At 35.0% G+C, this 21,354-nt stretch overlaps 1 protein-coding gene and 1 long non-coding RNA gene across 2 annotated transcripts in view; both read left to right on the top strand.

Annotated features, from left to right (window-relative positions):
• Positions 1-15,710, top strand: part of LOC145671434 (uncharacterized) — a 483,313-nt gene extending 467,603 nt beyond the window's left edge. Inside the window, exons 2-7 of the mRNA XM_081740620.1 lie at positions 2,701-3,218; positions 8,120-8,460; positions 10,559-10,765; positions 11,259-11,433; positions 12,647-12,825; positions 15,663-15,710. Coding sequence (XP_081596746.1) covers positions 3,152-3,218; positions 8,120-8,460; positions 10,559-10,765; positions 11,259-11,433; positions 12,647-12,825; positions 15,663-15,710 — 1,017 coding nt within the window. The 5' untranslated portion in view covers positions 2,701-3,151. The remainder of the gene's footprint in view (positions 1-2,700; positions 3,219-8,119; positions 8,461-10,558; positions 10,766-11,258; positions 11,434-12,646; positions 12,826-15,662) is intronic.
• A 1,784-nt stretch (positions 15,711-17,494) lies between these two features.
• On the top strand, positions 17,495-19,864 carry LOC145671817 (uncharacterized). Its single transcript, XR_014128532.1, has 2 exons — positions 17,495-17,627; positions 19,375-19,864. It is a non-coding gene; the product is annotated as an uncharacterized LOC145671817 (long non-coding RNA).
• Positions 19,865-21,354: the final 1,490 nt, after the last annotated feature.

The raw sequence follows: 21,354 nt of genomic DNA on the forward strand, positions 1-21,354 counted from the left end.
TGGATGTTGCAAAGTTCACGAGTCTAACACCGTTGTCATTACTTTCCTTATGCAGACTTTCGTTCCCTATAATCGGTTTGAAAATATCTTCTCGTCCTACCTTCGCATTGAAATCCCCTAATAGAATTTTCATATGGTATCGCGGGAGTTGGTCAAATATCTGTTCCACTTATTCGTAAAAACTGTCTTTTATTTCGTCATCCTTATCTTCAGTTGGGGCATGTACATTTAAAACAATAATATCACACCACCGTCCCTTAAGAGTAATAAAATAAAGTCTGACACTAACAAGTTCAACCCGTTAAATTGCTGGTAATATACTTTTATGAACGAAAAACTCTGTTCCTAACTGGTGATTTTTATTTCCTTCCCCGTAAAAGAATATAAAATTTCCGGAATTCTCAGATCCATTTCCTTCCCACCTAACTTCCTGAACTCCTACTACGTCCATCCTCTATTTCTCTAACTCACTCGTTACGGATTTTAACGCGCCTGCCCTATAAAGACTCCTAATATTCCATGTTCCAAATCTCATGTCCATTTTCTTTTGCTGAGGTCGTGTCAAATTATCAGTCTTCGTCCGAGGCTTTTGTGAATATTTCTGAACAAGTGCTTTTTTTTTTTTTACAGGATGAGGTTGTTAGCCTTACCCAAACCCCCAAGCTGGAGGACCACTCCTAGTCGGCTGTCTGCGACTGCTTATTCAGTATATTTGCAGCTAACCTCTATATCTAGAGGCCTTCTCCTCGATCAGCAAGCTGAGGACGCGCCATGCCGTGGCGACAGGAACCCACGTTAATATTCTACTGAACTTAATCAAACTAGATAACCTTCATTCTCCCGTAATAAAATGTGGGACGTTTTAGAAATTGACAGTTCCTTGTATGGTAATTTACTTACTACCAATTATAATACGTTCGTTGTTGCTTGTGTTTTGGGATTCACAAGCTCATGCATGAATCATTTTCACACTCACGCCATTTCAAATAACAAAATTTGACAATTAAGGTAAATCACTACCCGGAAGTCAGCTCATATTTTAGCTCATTCCCTTAATTACTGCTCAATGAAACGTTACATATTGTAAATATATTATACTGTAAGATAGAGTTATTATATTTCAGCTACGAGACAAGACACTTAATAATTTGGTTGGGTCTTCTATGGAAAAAGGAAACAAATAAAAGAAAATTACGAAGCGTTTAGCATAGCACCGAGGACACCTAGTGATCTACCTTAACACAGATTACACATTTATTCAAACGCAACTTTCTCTCTTATATAGAATTTCACTGGCATTGATCAAATAAACATGAAAAATGTCGTATATGCTGGCAATTTTGGCGAAAATTCTCTTTATCCTTATTCGAAAAATTAATGTCAAAAATCCCACAAAATGTGTTTTTCCCACGGGTTTTCACGACTGCATATGTCTTAAAAATTCTTTTACCCCATTGACACCCGAGCCGTTCCCTTCCAATGTTACTTCAAACAGTGATGATTTCAGAAGGTGTTTTCCCATGCGGGATTTTGAATAAACAGGAAGTGAAAGTAAAAGTACCAAAATATTGGTAACCCAAGATTGTGTCCGATCGGAGAAGTGCCCTGAAAAAGAGGAATTTTGTAACTCCGTTAGGGAGGGGGAGGGCATTACTGCTGTATCGCCGGACCAATTTGAATATCGAGAAAACAGTACCAAATCGTACTGCGTTTCGTTGTATTTGGTTGAATTACATTAAGTGACGTTAGATTACGTTACTTTAGGCATGCAATTTTACTATACGGATCCATAGTGTAAGTAATAGTAAGAGTACGCCCGTATCCAGGGGGTATAGGGGGCCGCCGCCCCTAAATTTTTGCTGCCCCCTTAAATTTTCACGGTAGGCTTGCAAATGAACTATAATATGGTGCTGAACTATCATATGGTTGGATCGGACCCCCTAACTTCAGCCGCCCTCCCCCCTACGCTTTTGGGCTGGCTACGGGCCTGGGCAGTAATAGTAGTAGTAGTAGGAACGGGTTAGAAGCCCCGCAGGGGTTGGTTGGGTTCTGTTCTCGACATGAAATGGACAAATTAAAGATTTGCCCATTGTCCAAATGTTTCTGTACATTTAACAATCCATTGATCCGTATAGTAAAACAAGTGTATCTCTCCGCGAAATAGTCCATCCACCTCCACATACAGTGCCGCTTACAACATAGAAAACAACCAACAAATACAATTACTTTCTTAACTTTTATTATTTACTTACTTGACTTTCACTCACTCTTCCCCACAAACTTAAATAATTTCTCCAATTGAAACGGTAAATTTCCTCAAATTGGTCCGGTGACACAGCAGTTAACCCGGGAGAGGGTTTACTCCAGAACTACTCCTTGAAATTATCACTAATTTTGTTCGCTGCTTGAAGTTATGATAGAAAATTATTTCAAATTACATATTTAAATGCTGTATATCTGTTATAATTGTTTCTATGAGTAGTAACATTTTTGACAAGAGATGTCAGAGAATTTTGCTCTACATCTTATCATCTCAACTATGAATAATTTGCCATTTAAAAGAGACAAGATGTCTGATTTCTTCTAAAATTTTTCTACAGAATGGAAGAAAGTTTTTAAAAAAATGTAGGTCACGAGCAATCTTAGAAAATTTATATACAAACTTTTTAATTCTCTCAGTTGAATAGTGTACAATACCAGTATATATACACTGAAAAAAAGGGCTTGGTCAGGAATACCAAATTTGTTTGGTCAGAGCATTTGGTCACTTTTTTTGGTTAATTTAACCAAAATTTGGTCATTTTGACCAAACGTGTTTGGTCATGAACACTATATTTTTTGGTCAGAACATTTGGTTGATTAATTTGGTTATGCGAACCAAATTTTAACTGATTTGGTAATTATTTGGTTTTCCTGACCAAAATGTTTAGTTACAAGGTCACATGTGTTTATTTGCATTCTGGGTAAACATTTCGATTACGAAAGTGTGGATCGCATTAGCGCTTTATACCGTAAAAATAAAAAGGAAAAGAAAACGTAGGGCAACAATCATAAGGGACATGTGTTGGAAGTAAAAGAACTGTGTGTAAATGAGTTTGGTTTGCACTATACAACTTTCTCAACGAAGTAATTTTCACTTTTCAACGACGTAATGGATGCCTATGTTATAAATTTATTAAGAAGCTGGAATTTACCGCAGCTAATCGACATGTTTCAAGGTAAGTGTACTTTTTCGTATATAGGCTATTAATTTTGCTGTTAGTTCATATGTACTTATTCTATTGGCTGTAAATTTGGCGTATCAAATACACCTTTGGTAAACTTTACAATGCACGCCCCAGCTGCGCATCGATATGTAGAACCGCTTTCAAAGGGTGTAGAATAGAGTAGGGTAGGGTACATTAGAGTAAGGTAAGAGTAGGAACGGGTTAGCTTAAGGTTAGGGAATTTTTGATCCATTTTCATAGAATTAATAGAGAGGAATTTCTCGCTCAAAGTGAGTACCGGTATACCACCCGGAGCGGGCATTATTAAGTTAAACCTAGGCCCTTACATATACATAAAGGGGGCATTGACGACACTAGAGCAGGGTATAAAATTGCAAGGGCAAGAGTTGGGGTATTTTCTATTACCACTAGATACTTCCGGAAAGGGGTAAATAAAGTGACACTAACGCTAGTAGTTTGCAAAATAAATTGGTGCATTTATAGTTTACAGATGAACAAAATTCTAAAGTTTACGGAAGAAATATAGGGTATTATTTAGTTTCTCCTCCAGATCACTTGGTATTGACTCTGACTTACTTGGTAGGGGTTACCATTCGTTATTTGTAAATATAAAGTAGTCATGAGTATAAGTACAGTGCGAACGTATAGCATAAAAAACTACGCATAAAACACTAACCAACTTGTGCTATATGGACACGGAAAACCATTTATGCTATCGAACAGAGTCAGAACAGAAGCGTAGCAGCGGGGCCCCGACAGTTAGAAACGATTTGCGTCCGTAGGGAGCAAACGCGTCAGCGACGGTGGGTAATCGCATAAACGAGGTAGTTAACAACAGCTTACTCTAAGTCACAGTACTGGGTCCTGAGCCGTCGATGGATTTGGGAGAGATACTAAATGTCATCCGAAATATAGCCTAAAGAATAATTTTGAAAGAACATTTCATGGAACCCAAATATAGAATCCCTACCTTTGAAATCGATATTTCTCGTGACATACGCTGATAAAAGCGTGCATTTTTATTTTCGGTACACCACTCGAAATAATCGTTGAAAAAAATATAATTTTTACTAATTTACTTCTTAGTGACCCCTAAAAGACTTACGCTGGGCGACATGAAAATATCTCACTTAATCACAGGTAAATATCGATGGCCCTACCAGAAGTAATTGTGAAAAAGTCACAGTTCTTTTACGATTTGCGTATAAATAAATCTTTCTGATTGTCATAAATATTGTATTGTATTGTATTTATTTCTTTTGTATGAACTTACAAGTACGAGGAATGTCCTCAAGTAAGTGTAACATGCATCATATTTCCAAAAAAAAAAAAAAAATACATGAGTAAAATAAAGTAATATTACCTTGTCATGACATTTACGTACTCCTCAATCGTATAACAAGAATTTTCTAATAGAAATAATTTTAACTTTTGTCTGAACCTTTTCATATTTTCTTCATACTTTATATCAATAGGCAACATGTTGTACAACTTAACACCACCATAACTTACACTTTTTTGATATATTGCTGACCGGTGATTACACAAATGAAAATCATTCTTATTTCGCGTATTATGATTATGTACATCCTTGTTTGTTACGAATGCCGATGAGTGTTCCTTCAAATACAAGAAGAGACGATACAAATATAAACTATCCAGAGGAAGTATATTGACCTCCTTAAACAAATGTCTACAAGAAAAATTCGGCTTCTTATCACAAATTATTCTTATGGCTTTCTTCTGAATTTTGTAAACATTAAATCTCTGACTTGAATTTCCCCAGAACATGATACCATATTGCAAGATAGAATTAAAACACGAATGGTACAAGGTTTTAGCTAATTTTAAATTTACCTTCTTTCTAATAATCCTTAGTGCATAACATATTCTATTTAATTTATTAATAACTGACTCTATATGAAATTCCCATGTCAGGTTATGATCTATAGTAAGACCTAAAAACGAACATTGTGTTGTATAGTTAATTTTATTTTGGTTCAGATATAGGTTAGGGTATATTGGTTTACTGCACTTGTTATGAAAATTTATAGCAGTGGATTTTTCAACATTAACAAAAAGATTATTGTTCTTCATCCAAAGAGATACTTCATTTAGTGTTTGCCTAGCATTCTGTTCCAATAATTTTTCATTTTTTCCACTCACTAGCAGAGTGGTATCGTCAGCGAAAAGGGTAACATCTGCCGAAGATATGCTTTTTTCAAAATCATTAATATATAAAAGGAAGAGCAATGGCCCTAGAATAGATCCTTGTGGAATTCCGTGTTTTATATATAATTCATTTGATAAATAGCTTTCTACAATGTTATTATTCTTATGCGTTATTTCTACGACCTGCCTACGATTTTTTAAGTACGAACTAAACCAGTCCCTTGCTTTACCACGTATTCCACAGTTCTCCAGTTTGTTCAAAAGTAAACTGTGTTGTACTGTATCGAAAGCTTTAGACAAATCAAGAAAGATTCCTATACAGTTTTCTTTCTTATCTACAATATTTCTTACTTTCTCAATGAAATTAAATATTGCCGTGTTTGCAGATCGACCTTTAAGGAAGCCATGTTGTTTTGTTGAGATAACATTTTCTTTCAATAAAAAATTAATTACCCTGTTATACATAATTTTTTCCAAAACTTTTCCAACGACAGGTAGGAGAGATATTGGTCTGTAGTTATTTATGTTTTGCTTTTCACCTTTTTTAAACAATGGCTTAACTTTTGCAATTTTTAACTTTTCTGGATATTCGCCATTTGTAAGTGATATATTTGCTAAATGACAAAGTGGCTTTGTCACCTGATTGAAACATCTTTTCAATAAATTATCTGAGATTTCATCAATTCCAGCTGTATTTTTGTTTTTGAGAGATTTTATTATATTTGCTATTTCATCTTCCGATACTGGCTGTAGAAAGATTGTTTTTTCACATTTATTTGAACTTTGTTTAAAATTATTTACAGTGACTACTTTGTAGCCATTCTGTTTACATTTATTTACTTTATCATCATGCATAATTTTTGCGACAACATTTATAAAAAAATTATTAAATATTTCTGCTTTTTCCCTTGGGTTTGATACACTGTTCCCTTCATGTATTATTGTATCCACATATGGTGTCTCTTTGCCCCTATTTAGTTCTTCATTTATAATGTTCCACATGGTTTTAGTTTTATTCGATGCATAAGCAACTTTAAGTTGGTAGTAGTTCTTTTTAGTCGTTCTAATTAGTTCCTTGAACCTTTTTTTATATTGTTTATAGTAGGACTTTGCACAACCTGTTTTAAAAACCTTACTAAGTTTATGTAAATTTATGTTTGTAGCACTTGCTTTTAGTACTTCAGGAGTAACCCATTCTCCCTTCTTCTGGGATTTTAACACGAGTTTCATTTTAGGAAAAGCTATATCAAAATAGTAAGCAAAAATTTTTATAAATTCATTATATATATCATTTGCGTTGTTTAATGAAAGTACACCTTCCCATGTTTCGTGACTAAGTAAATAATTGAAATAATTGATATTCTGATTACTGAATACCCTTGTAATTTTGAAAGTTCTTACACTATATTTCTTACACTTTTGAGTTACAGAGAAGCGTTTATCACATATTTCAGCAATCTGAGCTTCATGATCAGAAAATCCGGTACTAATCACTTGCGCCCTTGAGCTCAAGTGGTCAGAGTTTAGAAATATCTGATCTAGTGCTGATATACTGGTTGGAGTTATCCTAGTAGGTTTATTTATTAAATGTTTTAAATTAAACGTACCCAATAATGTTTTTATCTTTACATCAATATCTTTCAAAAAATCCATATTTACATCTCCTAATATTACTGGGCTGTATTTAGTACAACTATAATGTGAGAGTATTACTTCTAAGTTACGCACAAAAATTTCAACTTCACTATCCGGTGTCCTATATATACAGATTATTACAATAAAGTAACCTCTGCTAGGTGGACACTAAAAAGCGCGAATGCTATCTAACAGTCAGGGCAAAGCAAATTTGGTGGGCCGAAGCGGCATCGCAGGGAGCGGGCACGTCAGTGATGGTGGGTATACGCGTAAGTAAAGATATGAAAAGAAGTGGGATATTGCAATGATACGAGTTTCAATAGCACTTGTCATACTTTGACACTAGTAACGCTCCACTTGTAAACGTAAAATTCAGCTTGTGTACACTATGTCATATTTCTTCTGTAAATTTTACAAAATTGTGCTTCCGTAACATGAACCACTATCCCCTCCCTATATATATTCGAGTGTATACTTCTTATTAGGTAACTTCTATTAGGTATTCGGAAAATATTACATTCTTCAAAGCATTCAGAGAATAGTGTATTATCTCCAAAAGATAATTCTGTGGTTTGGAGCAAAACGACCAATGTCAGAAATTGCAAAGAGGAGAGAGAGAGAGAGAGAGAGAGGAGACAGGCTATGATTTCTGCATAGAACCTTTCATTGTTTGTTAGAAGTACATAAGTCTTTGAAAACAATCGGTTAGCATTAGACTTATTGTTATCCATAGGTACTCGTTATGCACCAAATTACAAAATTATTTGCATGAGTTAAAAATGCTCTTAAATTCTTGTTGTTGCTTCTATACCATTGTAACTTTTACAGTATGAAGCTGAAGTATGAAGTTACCATGAACATTTTTCTCTTTAGCTTTGCCCAAATACACCCATTTCTGTAAAGCCCAAGAAAAAAAAAAACTGGGGTGAGCAACTTCCTATACTCTTTGTGTGGCACATGATCGCGTAACATACCAAATTTCGCTTGGTAGTGTAATAAAACTTAAATGCTTTCACCATTGTATAATTCTTTTTTGATATTCAGTAAATATCTGGTTAATTATAAACTTTCAATCTACATTTCAGAACAGGAAATCGACGAAGCAGCATTTAATTCATTAACTGATGAACTAATTACTCAGTTAATTCCCAAAATAGGGATACGTGCAAAGTTCTTAGCAAAATTTAAGGAATTTGTAGAAACAAACACAGTTGAAATTTATGATGTGCTAGATGACGGTTCTCTCTCATTTGCTTCACCATCAGTGTCAACGCCAGATGACTCAGTGTCAGTTCGATCTGAAACTACAGAAAGCAGTTGTTCCATGCCAGCACCAACTAAAAGAGGAACTGATACGATGCTGAAACGAAAAACAAATTTCTCTACAGAGTCTCGGAGTCCGAAGCTCTTCAAGCTGACAGATTTTGTAAGTGTTCTGTCTTTAGTCACTTGAATATCAATTGATACAGTGATACTTATGCTGCACATATAAACTGTGCAAATGTGATTCATTATCAGTCGAAATGTAAAAGATTTTTGCGTTCACTTTTCAATCTGGTGACAGCCTGCGTGTTATTTATTCCATCTTTGTTGGTGCAAGTAACTTTTCTCGGGATATCAATCACGTGTTGTGCTCGTTGTCCAAAGTTTCGAGAACAGACGTTGTTCTCATCATCAGGGTCAGTATCATGAGAACAATGTCTGTTCTCGAGACTTTGCACAACAAACACATCACCTGGCTGATACCCCGAGAAAATTTATTTGCATCACGATACGAGGAAAGCATCAGATGCATTGAAAGAGTTTTTGTAACGTCCCACGGTTATGCCGTTTAGACTAAAGTAAACAGATGATTAATGAAAGTGAACGTTCGCAAATGTTTTTGCGCTCACACCGGGAATTGAATCCGGACCACATACATCAATGATACACCCGTTATCCACTAGAGTAGCTGGGAGGGCGAGGAGATTGGTTATTTCAATTTAAGCGAAATGACACCACAATATGCAGGATCTTTAAAATTGTAAAGGAACAGGAGGAAAAGGTGCAAACTTTAAAGGTACTACCTCAGTATTTATTAACTACAAGTGAAAATACCCGGATTCGATTTCGTATAAAATTTGATCTAGGTAAACAGCATCTCTGCTCCCAGTTTAAGTTCCTAATCATAATTCGTTTGTATTTATTCCGTCTCCTTTAGCCTATGAAGCTAAATCAACTGTTGATATATGGTCGGGAAACATTTAAGTACTTTTGACGAAAAGATTTGAATGAAAAAATCTTCTCGATTTTCTTAATAAAAAAAAAAATGCGTTTATCTATAAAATGTATATTTTCTTGGAGTTAGTAAAAATAGATCATACTAAAATACCAACTTTCGTTTCTTGTCACGCCAGGTCTATACACTTTAGTATTTGTCAAACAATAAACCGAAAGATTCGCGTATATAGTAATGGTGTCATTTCAAAAGTGTAATTATAACAATAGTGCAATTTTAGAGCTGCACAGGGCTTATTTGCCTCCCATGACATGAATATAAGGTATAATTATTAAATACTATGGAATTATTTGAAAATTGTAAAACTATAATTTTAGTGATAAAATATTAAATCCCAAACCAAGGGAAAATGTATACATCTCGGATTTAGCCGCATGAGCTCTAGTTTAGGAATATGATAATTTCGTGCAGTGATGTGTATGTAGTAGTGATTATTTGCGCTTATCACATTAAGGAATACATTTAAACGTTCCGAAAGGCCACGCATATCACCATGACACTTTTCCTAAAAAAGTAAAAATAAAGCCTTCAATTGCTCATGGAATCGTAAAAAGTGTGAAGTTGCTATATATATTAGATGTATGTGTTTGTAAAGTCGAACACTTCTGCTTAGTGACAGCATAATGTTTATAAGATATGTGCAGGGTTCGTATGTTTTCTTCGCATATGTTGCACGAATACAAATACTTCCTACGCTTATGCCATGGGAACTAACTAGAAGAATAATTCTTTCTATCGGACCTCTGGGTTCCGAACGGCTGTAGTGCGTTCAAGACATCCCCACCGGAAATTGATCTCGCTACACGCAAACCACAGTTCAGAACTTGTCCGAAGCAAAAATACATGACCTAGTGAACATAGTAATCATGTTTGAAGTGAAAACACCAATGCTGCTGTAAACTCCTCGTAAGTTAATGTCCTTAGTTTATAGAACAAACAGACTTAAATGTATTGAGGGACATTGTATATTTTAAGCAAAATTGTGTTTCTTTGAATATCAATCACTAATAACTTGTGGAAAGAATACGTGAAAAGCAGAAATTATCAGTTTGATTTCTATTCATAATTATTATTCATTTATTTATTTATATAGTTATTTATTATTAAATATGGTTATCCTTCAACAGAAGTTAATCAGCAATTAATTTATACAGAAATGCAAAATTGAAATTCTATTTCAGTGATTTCGATTAAATGATCTTGAATGACGTAATCGTACATGTAATGCTGTTTGTTTTTTTCTCAGAATCTTGAGACTTTTCTAAAACAGAGCTTAACAGGCAGGAAAGTTTGCAATGAATACCTTCAAAACAACAAATTGTCTGCTATTACTAGGAAGCAGTTAGTTACAATAATAATTGATCATTTTATGGAAATGAATGAAACTCTTTGCAATGAAATATTTCAACATTTGGCATTACAGATAACTGAGCTGTTTCCAACGGAATGTCAGGTATGCATATAACTAATGTTTCAGTTATTATATAGACACTTTATTCACATAACTTTCAATCTATGTTACTGCTGGACATTTGAATGGCATAACTTCGACCTTCTAACGTGGGAGAATGGGTTTGACGAGAACTTGGAGAACTATTGAAGCAAATAAGGTGGGGAAGGAAATAAGCTGACTTTATAGGGTAAATTTTATGCTGGAAATCGTAAGTTGTGCTTTGTAATGTTACCAGTCTATGTGACAATGAGAGAAAAATAGTTTATCTATTCCACACCACTCCCCCAATATATACATATATATGCGAGAATACCCCATGCAGAATGGAGGGTTGGTTTGTAGAAAACGTATGCTATACTAAAAGTAGAACATCACATAGAAGAGTATAAATATGATAAATTATTCTGTAATGGTCTGAAATGTTTTTTTTTATACATAATTTCATTTATTAAGTTTATAATTCTAAATCTTACAGTAACAATGTCTTTTTTAGGAAGTATATTATATTCCACCGAAGCCACAAGGTCCAAATCAGAAGATTTCAAAAGGAAAACTCGTTGACAAATATAGAAATACACGCAAGTCGTTAAGAAAGTTTGGCGTTGTTGCAAAGTCACGTGCTGGTCCGTCAAGAGAAAAGCGTGACACTGGAACTTCTACACTAGATGGTAATGTTTAAAATGTAATCTAGTAAATGATTTATTCATCTCTGATCATACTTTTAAAAATGAAAGGAAATCTTTGAGTTTTACGTCCCAGTTATGCCAGGTAGACTAAAGAAGATAATGATAATGATGATAAGAAATGAATAAAGGGGGAAGGAACGGGAGAACTCCGACAAATCCACACACACAGTGTCACTTAGCGCGATTTGGGATCAAACAAAGTATCTCACACGTCAGAGGTCAACGCTCTACCACTGAACCACCGAGGCCCCGATCATACTTTAAAAACTGCCAATGATTTACCTATTTTGTGCCAGGGTTTGCAAGAACCATGTTTTAATTTTTTTTTTTCCTGCTAATTGAACGTATGGAACACACATTAATATAAGTCGATACTAACCTGAAAGTGTTCCTGTAAGATTAAAACGTGGTTCTTCAATGTTCATATGTATTTCTGGCAAAAATATCGTGTGCCTTTCATCAGGATGGCTCAAAACGTAAAGTGTGTATGCGTTCAAGCTCAGTTCAAGCTGAGTATTTCAATAGTATAAGGTAATAATGGGACTGTGTAGATATTGTTACTGTTTACAACATGAAACTACAGTCGAGAAATTTTTCACCTACTCTTCAGTTAAGCAACCAACTAATCTATTAAGGATTAAATAGTGCACTAAATTAATCGATACTTAGTTTCTATGTGTTTCTATTTACAAGACTGAACAAGTCCAAATTTTGTATGCTTAATCTTCAAATCCTTCATTACAAGAGTTACTTTGTTGATAAGAAATCATAAGTAGCATTTATTACTAAATATTTTTGCGACTTTCTTCGTCGTAGATAGTCATTATACTTATATAGTACCACTATTACGTTATACCATTGAAGTACTAAGCTAGAACATGTAATTTACATCAGTTCTACATGTTTGAAGAATTAAACCATTCTGATGAAAGGCATTCGATATTTGTGCCGGAAATATAGATTACCATTTGAAGGCAAATTTCAAGTTCAGCTTCACAGGAACAGTTCCAGGACAGGTTTTTTGTAAATATATTTCTTTCTTTATTATATATTACATATGGATATAAATACTTGTACAGAAGACTTATGAAAATATAGAATCATTTTAACTGATATTTGAAAAAATATAGGAATTTATTTATTGAGTTTTTGATGTAATGCAGATCTGTTTGGTAAGTTTATTCTTCTCTTTCAGAATGTGGCATAAATATTGAAAACAGCTTAGCGTGGCTAAAGCATAGTGTCGAGCCCTGGCAGGAAGTACTTGATCACTGGAAGAAAACGTTGAAAGTTCGATGCAAGCAAGAGGGCAAAACTGTTCATGAAATAATTTCAACTTGGCCAGCATTGAAGCAGCCTTTGGGATATACATTGGTAAGTTTCATTTAATTAACCTGCATTCTGTTTTACTACCAAGGACTGTGTTGTTACTGAATAGGCCATAATTTACAAGCATTGAATTTTTCTTTGGGGCTGAGAACACTCATACAAAGTCTTTGGCTTACGTCCAGAAGTTGATTTTGTCATAACGAACTTTTTAGAACAGAAGTTTCCTTTAAAATTGTGTCGCGTTTGACAAGAAAATAGTAAAAGCCTTCAGGTTAAAGTCACACTGAATATTGAAATGACATATACTAGTGTAGGTATTTGTATGTGCGAGCTAATAGAACTTAGTTGTCATAAAACCATAATAAAAATATATATAAATGGTGGAAAATGAATTACTTCCTTGTCCTCTTATGTAATATCTGTTCATGAATGTTGAGATATCTTGAAGCAGGTCTGAACTGCCTGTAGGTTGGTGGTTATCGATTCAATGCCCGGTAGGTGTATAATTTTATAAAAGTAATTCAGATTCAACTACAAACTATAGAATCCCTCCTGTGTAGCTCCGGTGATGAAAGAGGATAGAGACAATCAATGAATCTTGAAAGTTTTTGCAGTTTCCTTTCCAAAAATGAACATTTTGCATTGTATTCAGATTGCATATTAAAAGAACTAAAACATGTCTAATAATCTTTTTTGCTGGTTCTTTATAACATGCATGGAACACAAAGTGGGAAAGTATTAAGTTCAGTTTATTAGCAACTCGATCTTCCTTTGAACAACTAGATGAAAAGCTCAATCGCAAGTCTGAAAACAAATACTCTAAACTTAAAATTATTGTTTCCTTTTTTAAGACGCATATGATTACGTGGCCATACATTACGAACACGTGCACTGACTTTACCTTGCAATGGAAAGGAACGTAGTCATATTCAGTAAGATAAAAATTGAGAACTGAGTTCTTACAACACGATGTCACTTGTTTATGAAAGCGAGATCTCAGAAGGACAATACTTACATGACTGATAAACAATCTTTCTTGTGATTGCGTACCAACCAAGCATATACGTACAGCAATAGAAACTTTGACGGTGATTTTTTTAAATGCATGAAGTACTTTTCGATTCAATAAGCCTTTTTCTTTTACTCAGTAGATGGCAAATAGTGGTTTTATTGTCTGATAAACGCTAACAATATTGTAGAATTTTCTTCACTCTGCCCTTTGATAAATTAATATGAAACCCTAGCGGCCTTATTTCAGCAAGTAGAACCTTGGCTTTACATTCGGAAGGTTCCGGGCTCAAATCCGGTCATCGTGACTGAAATTTCCCTGGATTTTTCCTCAGTCATTCCAGCAAATACCGGGATGGTACCTGTAATATTAAGTCCAGATTAATACTTTCCCCATCCTTGCCTAATCTATCGAGTAAATAGACCTTTGTTTACATTAACCTATATAACCAAAAACCATTATAACACGACGAAAGCCCGTGATGCCACAACCTCAATATGGGTCTAACTGGCAATTATCGTCAATGTAACGTCTTCTTGCATTACGTTTCTGGCTTTTGTGGTCTACTTATTTAAGCTACCAGTAAGCCAATTTCCTCAAGATGTTCGACAACATCAGAGGAATGCAGGTTGAATTTGAACCCAAGTCCAAGTCCATAAAAATATACGTTGTAACTAGTAGTTTGTATTGAAATTGTTACAGTTAAAAAATTTCATTTATGCACTTAAAGGAAGTTGTGATTCTTATAACAAACTGATAAAATACTGACTGAAAGGTAAAATAACAATTGGTAAGGAACACATGTTCGTGGAACTCATCACTGAGTTTATGTAAAAATTAATGAAATAATGTTATTAATGTAAGGCATTTTAATCGAAATAGTATATAATTTTTAAGATTTTATATGGAAGATATAATAATCAGTGGCGTGCCGTGACTTTTCTCACAGGGGACTAGGTTTGAAGAGAATGTGTGCTGCAGAGTGGAGGTCCTGAGTAATATTGTTGACACCAAATAACACAGTTTATATGTTTCTGTAAACGCTTCTTGAACCAAGCCTCTTTCTTTCAAGAAATGGATAATTTCAGTCACAGTTTTATTTGAAAAATCTAAGAGTCTGTAAACCTATATTAATTCACTCCGCAAATTGTTAAAATTAAAATAAAAAAACTCCCGTAAATTGATTTAAGGGCCAAAAACAAGCAATCAGGAAATCGAGATTTCAAGCACTGAAAATTCTTTAAATCTAACAGCTCAAGAAATTGTAACTCACTGAGATCTTGAAATCACAGTATCAATAATGTCATTGAAGAGACGCACGTATTTAATTTCTGAATCTGTTGAGTCATCTACTTTACGTCTTTTATTAGAAGGTTTCCGTTGTCATCCAATTCTACTTTTCTATAAGTCTTCAAAATCGTTTCTTGCATTTCTAAGTTGAGATACCATCTTTTGTACTTTTTGGATGCAATATTTCACATCCAAGGTTTTACTTTAAAGAATGTTGAATAGTATATCCGTATGCGAAAAAAAAAATGACAAAACTTTTAGTAGAAATGCAAAATCGAAATCCTTCAATGATAACTCACACATTTTTTTTTCTTTTTTGTAGTCTTGAAAGCTTCGGTGTCGCAATTATCTGAATCTTCTACAATGTTCTCAGAACACCGTAAGAGTTCTATTTGATTTTCATTTACTGCATTCACAATTTTGGAATTGTAATTCGATCTTATAGTGGCAACCGTTGGAAATCGCTTAGTTACCGGTACTTCTGATTCAGCAAGCGCGTTACAGCGTTTCGATGAATATGAAAAGAAATTTGGAATGCCACTTATTCTAAAATATATTTTACATTCCTTGATGTGATTAACAGACTGTAGAACAGCGAGATTTAGACTGTGAGCATACCAGTGTATGGTGAGTGCACTCAAACACCTTTTCACATAAGATTGCAAACCGTTCAAATGTCCAGAAAATGTGGCAGCCCCATCCATAACCTAGTGCTACAAGCTTTTGCTTACAATTAAAGTGAGAGAGAACTTAGAAAGCATGCTCACTTAGTGCAGTCGCAGTGCAATCATTAGTAACACCTGCAAAACAAATAAATCTTTCATGAATTGCCGTCTTTCACGTACCGATTGAATGTTGAGAGATCTTTGCAATGTCCGTAGTTTTGTCTAACGTTATTGCTGTAAGAAGTGTATTGTTTATTTCTGACTTAATTTTATCCAGAATTACTCACCAACACATTTAATAATATAATTCTGAATTCTGCTTGATGTTCCTTTAAACACTCCCATGCTGTGAAGATGACAAGTCAACATGGGCGCCCCAACGAAAGGGCAGGGTGGGGCCCGGACCTTCCTCTGGCTCACGAAAATGTATACGTAATACGGCAAACCACGTACATTAAATACCAGAAACACCAGACGCAACATAGCAACCATGGAGATGAGCCCCTCCCTAGAAAAATTTCTTCAGGCGCCCCTGCAAGTCCATTTAGTGTCGTACTTAGTAAGTAACTGAATTACTTCAATATAATTTCCCTAATTGACAGAATCTTCCTGTTTGTCATGACTTCTAAATGATAGCTCTTGTTTAGCCATAAAACAAGAGGAATAAATCAATCGGTTCATTAGTTCTCGGTTTGAATCAACTTCTGCATTGCTTGCTCAATTGAAAATCAATTCTAGTTTCCCGAAAGTTTTCAATTTAGTTATTGTGGACAGGTATGAATAACATTTTTCTTGGCGCAACTTGGGTTTGTGAAAATTGTTCATGTCACAAAAGCCATCATTCTTCCACACGTCCTTTTCTATGTGGAACAAAATACAAGGCCAGCAATACAGTTTGTTTCTTGTCTTACATGCAGTTAACTATTTCGAACAAGCAAAATAATCCGTTTTGATATTATGTATATAATCTTTCATTTTTGTCTAAATGGAAATGCTTGGAGTTGTTCTACCACTGGTTATTATTTGTTGCTTTTCTTGAAAATTAAGGAATCCAAATGATACCATGAATAATTGGTCCAGAATACAACACTGAAACGGCCGATTCCTACCCCTACTGTCCCCTATACCAATTGAAGTAATATCACTGCTTGCGCCATCGCTTTGCTGCAAGGGACTCGGTTTCTCAAACGAGTCCCCTTCCATATTTTATTCTTTGAGTCATTTTCAAAATATATTGATAATCTGAAAAGTCCACACTTCATTAGATCTCTTAAACTGTCAAGGTTAATACTGTAAATTTAATTGCGTTAAAACTATTAACTACAAAAAGCAAACGAGCATTAAATTCGCTTACGACAGAACGCCCGTGCTTAGAGCTTAGACAGCATAATACGAGGACTAGCTGGCTGGACCTGTTCCCTTCCCCGAGAAAAGCCGATTAAAACCCGAACGTTTCCGATCTCCACTTCGCTGTCGCACCCAGCACACGGGCGCTGACTTATAGTTGTGTCAGAACAATTGAAATAGTGTTATTTTACGAAAATAGAGAAATACAAACAATGTTTTCGTTTTCTTTGGTATATATTTATCACAAAATACTTTAATTAAAACGCCAGGGGACTAGCCTAGTCCCCTAGTCCCCTTGACGGCACGCCGCTGATAATAATGCAGGAGTCCGCGTATAAAAAACAATTTCGGTAAAAATATTTTTTATTTTATATTATATTGTATAGTTTTCATTTTTATTTTTAGATACCAGATCCAGTGTACTGCTTTTATTGCTTGGTACCCTGTGTAGGTCAACATCCCATATAAAAACATCGAAGAAAATTTGGAAGCCAACTGTGAAAGAGTCTCAGGATAGTTTCTTCTGTCATGTTAATGTAAGTAAAGTATATTTTATTCTGTTGATTGATCATGGTCAGCCAGATCAGGTGTCAACTACGTATGTTTTGTTAAAAAAAAATAAAGTTACGTCTTTTTATGGATCTGGCATGGGCATGAATAATATGAGAATTAGATCTGTTAAATCAATATTTCGGTGGAGAGAGGCAATGAAAATCTTAAGAGGGACAGAAGCGGGGTCGCACTTGCTATTAGCCAATTAGGCCCATGCCTGGAGTGCAAAATTTAAAAACTATTGAGATAAACTCTCATATTTCATTTCAAACTCTTTATAAACATCTGATTGGCATTATATTTCATACAGAAACATAACTTAGTTTATTGTTAATTTCAAATAGCGTGAGGACGAGAGAGAAAGAAAGAAATGAAGTGAAATTTGTAAGTTTTACGTCCCGCGGTATGCTGGTTAGGCTAAAGGAGACGGTGATGATGAGAAATGAATTAAATGGTGGAATGAAAAAAGTGGGAGGAAAGGGTAGAACCTCAAGAAAACCCACGAGCACGATATTTGTGCACCACAAAGTCTACACGGCGTGAGCTGGGATCGAACCAAGGACCCCAACCACCGGAAGTGAACGCTCTACCGCTGAGCCACCGCGCCCCCGAGAGAGAGAAGTAGATTATTATCCATTGCTGGCTATCCATTATTATCCAATTGTATCGGGCGTGGACGAAAGGTTCAGTTTTCTAGCATACGTAACACAGTTCGTAGTCCGACTGGGATTTTGGGGTATGCTTGGAGATCACACAGCGAAGGTTCAACAACTTGTCCATTAATAGAGTTGGTCTTCTTCCCTTATAGAGTTGGTCTTCTTCCCCTATCTCCGATCATTAAGTTCGGAGAACGGTAGCGTAAACTAAAGTCATTTGTGCCTTTCAAAGTGGTATGAAAATGTTCTCGCCAATAATTCTCCCCCTTCCCCCGCACACACACTCTTCAAAGACACACGTTGGAAAGAAAATTAAGGTTACGCCAAGAACCCTGTTTTCGGAGTGTGAAGCTGAGCTACGACGTTTCATTACATGTGAACAAATACGAACTCGATACATTTATTTACAAACAGTGGCCGCGGTGGCTCAGTGATAGACCGTTCATCTCTGGTGCATGAGGTCCCGGGTTCAAACCTTGCTCCCACCAAGTGAACTTTGTGGTGAACAAACACCGTGTGCGTGGGTTTCCTCGAGGTTCTCCAGTTTCCTCCCACTTTCTTCATTACACCAGTTCATTCATTTCTCATCACAAGTCTCCTTAAGCCTAGCCGGCATAACTGTGGGGCATAAAACTCAAAAATTTTATTTCATTTTAATAACCAAAATCACTTACTGAGCATAAATGTGATCTATTCTATATTCTCTGTTGGTAAATGCTAGTGAGGAAGTTCCTAAGTCTATTTGAGGACAAGTTGTCGAGTTTTTGTAATTTAGTAGCTTTTGTCCTTGTTTGAACGTATCGTTTTTGCAGTCAGATATAAATAGATTTTGAAAACCTTTGCAGCTTTTAAAGCATTTAAGAGTTTTTAAAACTTTGCAGTATTATTATGACTTACCAATTTTTTAGCTTCAAAATAACATATATTTATAGGCGCAAAATGCATATGTCATTGTTTATGTATAATAAATAATGCTTCAGACTATTGAGGAAGCATAAGTGTCTTTGTTCTTATATGTAAGAAAAATTATTTAAGTATGTAACATGATCAGTTAACCTCTGTCTGATTCCAACAGGTAATGGGTGATGTTCAACCTTTCATGGAAACGAGAGACCTACAACATTCGTTGAGTGTTCGTTGTTGGCAATTACGGAATAAGGAGCTGCTTTACATACAGCTACGTTAAATAACTTTCGTCTGCAATATAGATTTTTGTGTTTCCTCCGAAAATGAACTCTTAAGTGATTTGGCCCCTTGAAATTCGCGAAAACAACCTTCATCAATACATCTAAAGACTCCATTGGAGGATATTCTGTGTTTGAGCTTTAAATGAAGGATAAGTGTCGCTACTAGCATAAAATTTGATTTGCAAATTGAACAAACAGGCATTGTTACAAACAATTACATATAATTCATTCAATTACGTATAACGCATGGTACTGAAATAACATTTGTTTAGAGAAACGTGATTCAAGCAAGCATAAAATATCAGTAGTTGTGTCTGTTTCGACCACTATTATTTACAGATATTTCATATCAGTTAAAAAAAAAAAAAAAAAAAACAATCATATCCAACAATAGTGCATCGTCTGTTTATCGTGAGGAGTACTTATGTCATATACCGCTTTTTGCAGAAGAAGCCAAAGATGTTCCCCTTCCTTCGGGAATTCTGCGTTAAACACAAAAGAGTTTTAAAACATATGTCCACACCCTTGAGCACGTTGTCTAGCTCAGTTAAGAATAGTTTATAATTTATTTGAAAGATCTTCAATGCTGTTTGCTGGGAGTAAAATTATAACTTTTCACACAGTTTTTTACCTTTTTTGTTATAAAGATTTATATTTGGCCTAAAAATGTTATTTTATTTTCACTAACCAGTTGATACATGTTAATATTATTGTTTAATTTTGAATAGATTTATATTTGGCCTAAAATGTTAGTTATCTTCAGTAAACAGTTAGTTTCGTTATGTAATTTTGAAAAGATTTATATTTGGCCTAAAATGCTATTTTATTTTCAGTCAGCAGTTGATAAATGTTAGTATCATTGTTTAATTTTGAATTTAATATTTTTGTTTAATTTTGAAGTCTGTATGGCTCAATTGCTATACTCAGTTATAATAAAATTCTTGTGTAGAAAAGTATTGTATGTACATGCTTTATATCCTCAATTCGTTCTATTTTTCTCCAAAAGTTGATTTATAACTTTGTTCATATATGTGTGTGTACATGTATTAGAACTTCATGAAAATGTACATGTATTCATGTACATGCATGCTATTCTAGGAATAAACCGACAAGCCTCGAATATGTGTTCAGGACCTCAGTATAAGAAAACAAAGTTTATTTGCAACTTTGGTCGGAAGCGCCTAATTATGCAGATGGAACCAATTTAAGATAATTAAAGACATACAAGAGTGTAAAAATGCGTCTGAGCCGTGACTCGAACCCGGGATCTTCGTCTTACCATGCAGATGTGCTACCCAGTCCGCTCTCAGTAACAACAATACATTCTTTCACTCTTTACAGCGATGCTGTTCCACAAGGTGGAAGAATGTATGGCTGTTCTGGGAGCGGACTGAATGGTGCAGTGGTAGCGCATCTGCATGGTAAGCTGGAGGTTCCAGGTTGGAATTCCGGTTCAGTTATATGTTTTTCAGTCTTTGTATATCTTTGATTTCGTGCCTACAAAGGGTCTGGTGTGACAAAATTGGTTGTTTTCTCAATTTATCAATATATTAATTTAATTATTTAAATTCATCGTAGGATACTACATTGAATAAAACAATCGAGGAACTTTGCATACGGTTGAGTACCTCGATACGAAAGGGTTGTTTTAATTTGATCCGAAACGTTTGATTACGGAAAAGTAAGTATGTTCTACTTACCTTAAATTGGCCTCATTTCTGTAATTAGGCTTTTCCAACCGAAGTCGCAAATAAACTCTTTACTTATAGTGAGGTTCTGAACACGTGTGCGACGTTTCTCGGTTGTTTTATTCATTGTAGCCGCTCCTGCGAACATTTCTACTGATTATCTTAAATTGGCCCCAGTTA

Source organism: Thermobia domestica, chromosome 15 (genome assembly GCF_964235325.1).
Source record: "Thermobia domestica chromosome 15, izTheDome1.hap1.1, whole genome shotgun sequence".
In the NCBI taxonomy this organism is placed as follows: domain Eukaryota; kingdom Metazoa; phylum Arthropoda; class Insecta; order Zygentoma; family Lepismatidae; genus Thermobia; species Thermobia domestica.